The following is an 11,160-nucleotide window of genomic DNA, read 5'->3' on the forward strand; positions in this document are numbered from 1 at the left end:
CAAATTTGAAGTGGCAAAACTTACGTTTCATTTCACTATGTTGATTGGCCTTATATGTATATGTAAAATATTTAATTGTTTTGACAGATAAATTCAGAAACTGGTCATGGATCTCAAACCTCAAACTTCCTGTGGAAAAGATCTTCCCAAACCTAAAATTTCATATGATATTTTCATCGACGATTTAATGCTAGAAACCTAGCTAGTTGGATAGCTCTCATCAGTTCGGAGATCACGTGAAGGTGTGTATTCGTAGTCTTAACTGGACCTAGTTGTATAATATAGGTAAAGTTTGAAAATAAGTGTTATGGAACAATTTTTTTGGTATTGACTAATCTATTAGCTGTTACATATTATTTATTTCATATTATGTCTTTTAAAAATGTTACCTTTGACATGCATGTACGTAAACCTTGTCTTTACGTCATACTTGGAATGCAGTCGTATTTAGTTGTAAAAGAGTCATGATTCGTCTTGTTTCGTTGCACTTATAACATGCCGCGACCAAAGAAAGTCGTTCTCAACATTTGTTTTTCACTATCATTGTTTTATCAAACAGTTTTTAATGCAATATTATCGACTTCTTTAAAAAATATTATCCACTTTCATATCATCAGTCTGTCAACATTAAATTCACATATACAGTTTCTTTTTGTCAACTGAAAATTTTATTAAACGGGTCAAAGCCCAACAAAAGACTCAGCCCAACAGAAAGATAAAACAGAAGCTTAAACAACGGTCTGCATATACAAAACTCCATGGGCCTTCATCCCAACAGAAAAAAATGTATAAAAAGGTAAGCGACACTTTCCCCCACGTGAGCGACAAACGACTCTAAAACATGCATCAAGACGAAGCACCACTACCTCCACCAGAAAGAGTCACGTCGTAGATCCACCGACAGCGGAGAAGAATCAGTGAAAGACCAACATAGTAGTCTTCACGGAAGGCCAAGACGCAACCAGACCACCGCTTCGGAAAAAACCATCGTTTTCAATCGATCTAAGAGAACTCTGTTCTTCCTGCATGAACGAACAGCCATCTTTGATGATGAAAATAAGCTTGAAGATGAGACGACCTAGTTACAGGGAGATAAAGGCTTCGGAGGATCAGATCGAGAGTCGATGGAACAAAGAAAGGGCAGAAGCGATGATCAAACGGAACCGAGAAAACCCCCGGTGAGGAGCCGGCGAAGAGGAAATAACGGGAACACCTCTTCCCGAAGATAATAGATGGAGAAAATAACATTGAGAGAACTGCCACTTCCTGGAGTCAAAGATCGAACCATCGGGAATCATAACCCGAAAAGATCCAGAGATGGAAAAAAAAAATCGGCGAAATCTCTTCTTCTGAAATATTTAAAGGAGATAAGAAGAAGAGAAGTCAAGAGAACAACTTTCTCTCTCTAAAAAGAGAGAAGCCGACCTTAATATCCACATATATATACTAACCGGTGGTAATAAAACTAAAACAGTAAAACATTATAGACAATCCGTCTTCAACAAAGATTCGAGTTGATGTGGTTTTATATATAACCTTTACTAAGTACTATTTAAATAAAAAAATATACACTGAAGTGTTAAGAAAAAATAAAAATAATTATATTTTTAACAAAAAAATACAATTTAATATTTTATTTTTAATTTTATAAAAATCATTTTTCTCAAATATTTCTTTTTAAGTTTTTCTCACAAAGAACCTCAAAAATAAAAAAAAATGATCAAAAGAATTTTTATTAAAGAGGCAAAAAACTTTTTACTCATTGCTTTATAAATATATAAATATAAATAATTATTTTATTAAAAATTATAATAATAATAAGAAATATTTTATAATTTAAAATTATATGGTCAAATTCAAACTTTCTAATAATTTTTTAAAACAATTATTTTCTAAATTCCAAAATGCTTTATGAAATTATTTTAAAAAATTTTATTTTAAAGTTTTTTTAATATTTATTTTTTATTTTAAAATTTTTAAACACCACCCCAAACCCCATCTCTTAACTTTAAACCATAAGTGTATATTAGTAAATCATATGAGTATAAGTGTATATTTTTCCTTTAATAAAACCTATTTTAGTTATTTTTCTCCTTGGTTTTGGTGAAAAAAACTAAAAAGAATTATCCTAATATATATATATATATATATATACATATAAAGCTATTAATTTATGATTTTAGTGGGACTATATAGTTGCATATAATTCTATCAAAAATATATTATTTATCGATATGCGTCATATTTTCAACCGGCTCAATTTAGAATTGAGAAGATTTATTAATTTATTGAATATCAATTTATATTTTATACTGTATAAGATAAATTAAATTAAAATTTGTATTTGATATATATATATATATATATATATGTATATGTATTTTGAAATTTCATTGTACAGTTTAAAAATATTATCTGAACTAATCATTTGTTTACGTATAAGCAGGTTGTATGAAATATGTTTTTGTTCAACCACTTTAATTAAAATGTGAAATTTCTTTCTGAAAGAACTTGTAATCATAATTGTGACATCGCGAGCTTTGCTTGTTTGTAAAAGACCTAAAAAGAGAAATTTTATTGATTTTTTTCTTTTTTTATAAATAGAAGAATCTTTTTTTCTATTTTCTCTCATCAGATATTTTCATCATCTGCGTTCTAGCTACCTCGGATAGTGACCAATCTACATCTTTTTTATATGTATGTGTCCGACTTAGATGAGGATCCGATTGTGAATTCTTCTCATGCAAGAAACCCAAGGAGATTAGTGATTTGTTACTATTGTCCGTGTTTTGCTTAGGATGATGTTGATATGATGAACTGTATCTAGTTGTTGATTTGTGTTGGTGTGATGGAAAACACCTATATTTATTAGGATCTTAAAGGACGAAATGGTTGTGTGTTGTGGATGATTGTGATAATTAGTTGTGTAATGTGAATAAATTAGGTGAGGCATGTGTATAGAAAGTCCTATGAATGATGTGTTGTATGATGTTGTGACACCGAGAATGGGTGTGGTCAAAATTGTGGATGGGGATGTGAACATAACGGTGCTGGTAAGATTGAGTCATGTCGAGTCTGAATATAAATGACTATGGTCACTAGAGTGCGAACAGTGTCTAATGGGTCAACCAGCTGTGGCCGGATAGTCACATAGGAGTTGTGGATAGTAGTTCGGATTAGACGCCCTCCACGAATGTTAGATGGTAATGGACAATCATGGGCATGCACTAGTACCTAGAGGTCTATGTTGATTGTTGTTTGATGCTTGGTAGTTGATATTAGCTTATGACTGTGTGTGTTGTTTGTTTGTCCTAAACAAGTTCGTAGATTCATAAAATTTATCCTCACTAAATAATTTTCATAACTCATCTCTCTTTTTGCATGTACATATGAGGAAGTAAAAGAGTATGAGCTATGGGTGGTACTACACTTTGAAATTTTATTTCTAAAGCTTTTATTCAAGTTATCTGAAATCTTAATTTTGTTTTATTTGGTTTCGGAAAATATAAATTACTTATAAGACATTTGGTTTTAGAATAAAAAAATATTGAATTAAAAAGAAGTGTAAGTAATAATAATAATAAAATCCTAGAAACAAAATGCAATAACAGTAGCTAAAATTTATAATATTCTGATAATACTTCTTCTGTTCTGAAAAATTCCATTTTTTTGTCAAAAAAAAATTTCCATGTATTAACTAAAAGTAAATTGTAAATTTTAAAAGAAAATGTATTTATTGAAATTATGTTGGTTAAAAGGTACGGAGAATAATTAGTTACCAAAAATGCATTGATAATTTAATTTAATTTAATTTCTTTAATATGTATGAATATTTTAGAAATACATATATTTTTTTAAAACAGAGTATTAACTTATTATATTTTAGTTATTTTTTGTCGTCATTTATACACGATTGTCACGTAAGCATTCAAGGGGGCCCATAATTTCAGAGCATATCTACCGAACTTTGGCATGCAAAAAGTTTTGAAAGACTACAAATCCGGCGGCTGTGGTAAATTGCTTGCTATCATATTTCTATGGAACTAACAAAAACAAGAAATTGCCATATTTAAAAAAAAATAGAAAAAAGAAAAAGAAGAGTCAAAAAAAGGAGAAAGAATATTCAAAAATAAACAAAAAGCAAGAAAAGGAGAATATTAAAATAATTATCTCAAGACGCTATAGATAAAGTGGGGCCCAAGAAAATCTTTCAGACAACGTGGCTGATCAGATCGGGTCCCACAATTAGGACAATGGTTTCTGGGATTTGGATAAGTCCTCTTCTTTTCGTTTTAGTATTTCTTTTTCTCTCCCACTCCCTTATCTTGTCCTAGAAATTTAAAACAAATTCTAACACCATTAAACCACTCATTTCATCTTCAATTTTTAAAAAAGATTCTTTGATTTTTAAAAAGTTTCCATGTTATGATATTTTTGAAGCTACCATGGAAAATACTGATCACCCAAATTATTTTGTAATTTTCTTGTCTAAAGTTTCTTTCTATTTCTTCTTGGGCACTACACAAAAATAATATATCCTCCATTTTTTTAAGAATGTTATTTTGATTTTTATACAGATTAAAAAATAATTAAATGTATTTTTCTAATTTATTTAATTCGTAATACATGAAATAAATAAAATTATTTATAAGATCAATGTATTTTGTATTGATATCAAATAAAAATTAATATAAATTGTATTAAAAAATTTAAAATGATACTTTCTTTGTAATAAAAATATTAAAATAATATTTTTTTTATGAAAAATAGTGAATATTTTTCCTTTTTGCATATAAAATATCAGTACTTACTAATAACCTCATTATTTTTAATATTTTAAAAGTATCAGAAGAGATGGTTCTAAGAATATTACGTATTTAAAAACTTTAATGATTCCGCATTAATATTAATTATTATTAAATTTCATGTTTTAAATTTTTTCAAAGATGTACAATACTCCGCTTTAATTTGTTTTACAAATATGTTTCTCTTCGATAAAACGTTATTGATCTTTGATTCTCTTGTTGTTATTTTATGTATGTGTTCTTCGATATACTTGTGGCTTCTTTAATAAATTTTCATAGATGAAAAAATTATTTATCCTGTTAAAATTATATAAAAATCAGTTATTTTAATACAGTACTGAAATTTTTCGCGAGAGTGGTTATTCTATATAATTCTTCTGTAAATGTAATTAAATTTAAATAATCTAAATCTAACATCCAGTGTTATTTTTAAGTAGTTATTTATATAAATAAAAAAATAGCCAACATTCTAACCCATGTATGGTGTATGATATAACATTAACTTCAAATTTCTATATTTAGTTAAAATATTTTATCTCTAACACGTAAAGTAAGTAGTAGTTAAGCCATTATTTTGTGTATTTTGATAATTTATTTTGCAAAACCAAAGGAGTTTGAACATTTTATACAAGTATGTGTTAGATGATGGGAGTATTATTTTTCAAAAAAAAAAGGGTTGAGGTGTTAGTTAAAAGTTGGGAAAAAAATGAAATTAGATGCGAAGCATTATAAATGTTCCTTTGAGATGATGCCACGTGTTCCCAACGGAGGTCGACCATCATGTTATACCGTTGAAACGAGGAGAAACGGAGAACAAAGTTTGAAACGTTCCTGGAGGGAAAGAATGACGTGTCAAAGGGTGATTGGATGACATAGCTGCCGTTGATAGCAAAGTCTTCCACGTCATCAGTCAGAAAACAAAGGAGCACATGCTTCGTGACTTTTGCCAATCTTCTCTTCCCACCCTAACACGCCACGTTTCTTCTACATGTTTGCCACGTGGTTTTTCCTTATCCACCCACCAGAATAGTACAAAAAGAATTGTTCTTTTTTTTTTTTGTTTATCAAAAACAAAATTTGTTTTGCTTAATTGGCTAACTTCGTTTTTATCTAAATAGTTTTTTTTTTAAGAAAAAGGTTTATAGTATGTTATCCATTAACAAAAAGAGAAACTAGTATTTTGTGTAGTTTCTAATAGAATTCACTGATATATTATTGGTTGTTGTATGATTTGAAGTTATTCCACATGTACCTGGACTAAACTCTAGTAATTACTTTTTTTTTTTGAAAATAACTCTAGTAATTACTTGATCTTGTATTTCTGCTTATTCCACATGTATTTCGTTTTATATTTGTTGATACTATATATACAATATTTGTGATATATATATATATATATATATATATATATATTTTTTTTTTTCACATCAGTCTTCATATACGGACGAACACTGGAATAATTTGAGAATATTCTGAGAGAATATTTTGGGATAATAGATTTTTAATTTTAATTTTAAATACAGTTTGTAAAGTTAAAATGTAACTGATTTCTTTCTTATTTTTCATTTGAAAATTTTCATTGAAAATGTCTACAAATAATAAGAAATTAAATACATAATTTTCTATTTTTTAATTTTACTTTTCAAGATATATTTGCACTTGTGGAATTTTATACATATTTTAAACTAGTGGCATTCCACTATCTCTATAAAACAGTAAAAGAATAAATTGGGGTTTATTGAGTACTACATATGAACAGATATATTAAATCCAATAAATAAATTAATATTATATTTCATGTATTTAATTCAAAAGTCTAAAAATATATATTCCCTTAGATTTTAAGGTTTCATAGATTGACCAACTTTTCTCCATCCATTAAAAATGAGATATGTTCCAAAGTAAATAGACGTTTTGCCTTGGTAACCCACGTCAGCAATAAGATAAATACAAATAACGTATCTATGGAAAATAATAGCTGTAAATATTTATATCCCATATTGGAGAAGTAACAGCTCATAGCAACTAATCAGAAATTAGGGTTAATACGCTTTTATTAAGATTTGTTTCCCATCTTCTAAAAGAGAAGTCGGTTCGAGTCACACACACGCGCTCATCTAACGGCTCAGATCGACCAATCATTTCCATCTCGAGAAAATCCCGACCGTCCGTTCCTGATTTTTAATATATTTATTTCCTCTTTCGTTTCGTTCTTATCCTCACCGAAAAAACTTCCGTTTTTTTCTTCCTTCTTAAAGACGAACGAACGCTCTCTTCTTCGTCTTCTCTCTTCTCTCGAATGTTATGAAAGATTCTCGATTTACCCATTCTTAATCCTCTCTCGATTTACGCAAAGCTTGAATCTTTTTGCTCTTTCTTCTCGAATATGTTACCGGAATCTTGGAAAGACCAGCTGAGCCTGGTCTCGGCCGATGATTACCAGATCATGGGCAACCGGATCCCCAATGCCGTCACGAAGCTTCCGGGTCTCGAGACCGGCGACGGAGACGGCGGAAACGGCGGCGCGTGGGTCTCAAAACCGAGACGCATCGTGGTGTCGAACCAGCTCCCGCTCCGCGCCCACAGAGACATTTCGTCGAACAAGTGGTGCTTCGAGTTCGACAATGACAGTCTCTACTTGCAGCTCAAAGACGGGTTCCCTCCCGAGACGGAAGTCGTCTACGTCGGGTCTCTAAACGCCGATGTTTCGCCCTCGGAGCAAGAAGACGTCTCTCAGTACCTTCTCGAGAAGTTTCAGTGCGTTCCAACGTTCTTGCCCAGTGACTTGCTCAACAAGTATTACCACGGCTTCTGCAAACACTACCTCTGGCCCATCTTTCACTACCTCCTCCCCATGACCCAGGCCCAAGGATCCCTCTTCGATCGATCCCACTGGAAGGCCTACACGAAGGTTAACAAGATCTTCGCTGACAAGATCTCCGAAGTGCTCAACCCTGATGAGGACTACGTCTGGATTCACGACTATCACCTCATGATCTTGCCTACTTTCTTGAGGAAGAGGTTTCATCGGATAAAGCTTGGATTTTTCCTCCACAGCCCCTTTCCTTCGTCGGAGATTTACCGTACCCTTCCCGTGAGAGACGAGATCCTCAAAGGGTTCCTCAACTGCGACTTGATAGGGTTCCACACGTTCGATTACGCTAGGCATTTCTTGTCTTGTTGCAGTAGGATGCTTGGTCTTGACTACGAGTCGAAGAGAGGCTACATTGGTCTCGAGTACTTTGGGAGGACGGTGAGCATCAAGATTCTGCCGGTTGGGATCCACATGGGGCAGATTGAGGAGATTAAAGTCGCCGAGGAGACTGCGGAGAAGGTGAAGGGGCTGAGAGAGAGGTTCAAGGAGAAGATTGTGATGCTTGGTGTTGATGATTTGGATATGTTCAAAGGTATTAGCTTGAAGTTCTGGGCGATGGGTCAGCTTCTTGAGCAGAACAAGGAGCTTCGTGGGAAAGTGGTTCTCGTGCAGATTACTAACCCTGCGAGGAGTTCAGGTAAGGATGTTCAAGACGTGGAGACGCAGATACACTTGATTGCTGATGAGGTGAATAACAAGTTTGGGAGACCTGGTTCTGGTTATAAGCCTATTGTGTTTGTGAATGGACCTGTTAGTACTTTGGATAAAGTAGCTTACTACGCTATCTCCGAGTGCGTTGTGGTGAATGCTGTGAGGGATGGGATGAATCTGGTGCCTTACAAGTACACGGTGACTAGGCAAGGGAGCCCTGTTTTGGACGAAGCGTTGGGTTTTGGGGCTGGTGATGTTAGGAAGAGTGTCATTATCGTTTCTGAGTTCATAGGCTGCTCTCCATCCCTGAGCGGGGCGATACGTGTGAATCCGTGGAACATCGATGCGGTGACTGATGCCATGAGCTCTGCTGTTACAATGTCGGATAAAGAGAAGAACTTGCGCCACCAGAAGCATCACAAGTACATAAGCTCTCACGACGTGGCCTACTGGTCGCGCAGCTACGACCAAGATCTTCAGAGGGCGTGCAAGGATCATTACAACAAGAGGTTCTGGGGAGTTGGACTGGGTCTTGGGTTCAGGGTTGTTGCGTTAGACCCGAACTTCAGGAAGCTAGGTGTTGAAACCATAGTCCCTGCGTATAAGAAGACAAGCAGCAGGTTGATCCTGTTGGATTACGATGGGACGATGATGGATCAGGATAGTTTGGATAAAAAGCCGAGCGATGATCTCATCACGCTTCTCAACCGTTTGTGTGGCGACCCAAACAATCTGGTCTTTATCGTCAGTGGTCGAGGTAAGGACCCGCTTAGCAAATGGTTTGGTTCTTGTGCGAATCTCGGTCTCTCAGCTGAGCATGGTTATTTCACTAGGTACTACTTCTATTAACCTTTATAGTTTGATCATCTTCTGTCTCATTTGTTTTTAAAGCTAAATGCTTTCGATTCTGTTCTCTCACAGATGGAACAGTGATTCCCCATGGGAGACGACTGTACTACCCACCGATTTAGGCTGGAAGAAGATCGCTGAACCAGTGATGAGCCACTACACAGAAGCGACTGATGGATCATTCATAGAGGAGAAAGAGAGTGCAATGGTGTGGCACCACCAAGAAGCTGACCCTTCATTCGGTTCTTGGCAAGCTAAGGAGCTTCTTGATCATCTAGAGAGCGTTCTCACCAACGAGCCTGTTGTTGTCAAGAGAGGCCAGCACATCGTAGAAGTTAAACCTCAGGTACAAATAAATGATTCAGTTCTACACTTGTTTGCTTGAAATTGGCATTATTCTGATGGGACTTTGGCTTTCAGGGAGTAAGCAAAGGAAAGGTGGTGGAGCATTTGATAGCCACAATGAGGAACAGCAAAGGGAAGCGACCGGACTTTCTGCTGTGCATTGGCGATGACAGGTCCGATGAAGACATGTTTGACAGCATAGTGAAGCACCAAGACGTTTCCCCAATCGCTTTTGCAGAGGTGTTTGCGTGCACGGTGGGTCAGAAACCGAGCAAGGCTAAGTACTATCTGGATGATACACCAATGGTTATCAATATGCTTGAATGGTTGGCCTCAGCTTCGGATAAGTCAAAGGATGGTGAGCAACAGAGCAAGTTCACTTTTCAGCAGGGGCATTGTCGAAACGAGATCATAGATCTTTGAAGAAGGGGTTTGTTTTTAGGGATTTCATGTTGTGATATTAAAAAAAAAAAGAAGAAGATGGGGGTAGGTTTTGATATCATGAAAGGGTTCTTTCTACTAGGGTTTGTTATTATGCCTTTGTACAGAGTATCTTGAACTTGGTTCCAATTTGGTTGGGTGGCTTTGTCCCCTATGTGAGATGCTTATACATAGAAAAGGAAATAGATATGCTATGAAATTCATTTCAATTTTGAAGAGGAGCAATGATTGATTGCTCTTCAGCTTTCTTTATTTTCAAGCTTCAGCTCCTTCTTCTGATTGATTCAAGATTTTTTTTATAATTTGTACTTGGTATAGGGTTATCTTTGACAGATTTATGACAATTGTGAGATTATTATATGGTACTAATCAAAGTCAAAACCTTTGTTACAGAAAAATCTGATTTGATATGTATAAAAGGTGGTCACCAGTTTACTTTGTCGAGCAATGTTCTTGGTACTTTTGCGAGATGATGTCAGCTTGAATCTTTCTTGCAGTTATCTGTAGCACACCCGACAAGAATCAGAACAGAAGTACCTGCAAATCCAATGTGCTCAACAAGCTATTCTGATCCAAATTGCCAACAAAAGCTTCTCGATTTACCCCACCCCACTAGTGGTATGTATATCCCAAGGCGAGAGAGTGCTAAAAACCTAAGATGCTCTAGGAATATTGATAGATTTTAGATATCTGAAACTCTGTAAAACTGTATAACTTTGATCTGAATATAGAAAGCTTGAAGTCAGATTACAATCACAATCTTACGACGAAAGTAAAGGTAATCAACGATCTCATAACGATCGCGTAAGAAGACTCATAGCGTCTTTCAAATACAACATCAAGCATAAACTTCTAAAAATATCTTCACTCCTTATTTATAAGCTCAACGGCCTTCTTTCTCAATCCAACGGCAAAGCCTCTGCCATCGCCAGAGTCTTTCCCTCTTCAACCGCAACTACATCCAAACGTAAACCCTTTGACTCATCCCGAGTCTCTTCACTCTTTTCAAATCCTTCTAAACTCTTTCCGCCTTTGCGAACATAAGCCCTCTTGAACTTATCAATACTTCCCCCTATGAAATCAAGCTTGCCCTCAAGCTTGAAATCAGGAAACTGTGCTACAAACTCAGGGTAAGACATCCAAGAATTCTCATACTCAGGTAACGCACACCACTTAACCAACAACTCCAAATGT

The 11,160-nt window shown here is 34.7% G+C and overlaps 1 protein-coding gene across 1 annotated transcript; it reads left to right on the forward strand.

Annotated features, from left to right (window-relative positions):
* Positions 1-7,012: 7,012 nt before the first annotated feature.
* Positions 7,013-10,175, forward strand: LOC103837918 (probable alpha,alpha-trehalose-phosphate synthase [UDP-forming] 11). The gene is made up of 3 exons (XM_009114310.3): positions 7,013-9,164; positions 9,253-9,526; positions 9,601-10,175. The coding sequence occupies exons 1-3, from the start codon at positions 7,192-7,194 to the stop codon at positions 9,946-9,948; spliced, it is 2,595 nt and encodes an 864-aa protein (XP_009112558.1). The 5' UTR covers positions 7,013-7,191; the 3' UTR covers positions 9,949-10,175.
* Positions 10,176-11,160: the final 985 nt, after the last annotated feature.

The sequence above is a fragment of the Brassica rapa genome, chromosome A09 (genome assembly GCF_000309985.2).
Source record: "Brassica rapa cultivar Chiifu-401-42 chromosome A09, CAAS_Brap_v3.01, whole genome shotgun sequence".
NCBI lineage: Eukaryota > Viridiplantae > Streptophyta > Magnoliopsida > Brassicales > Brassicaceae > Brassica > Brassica rapa.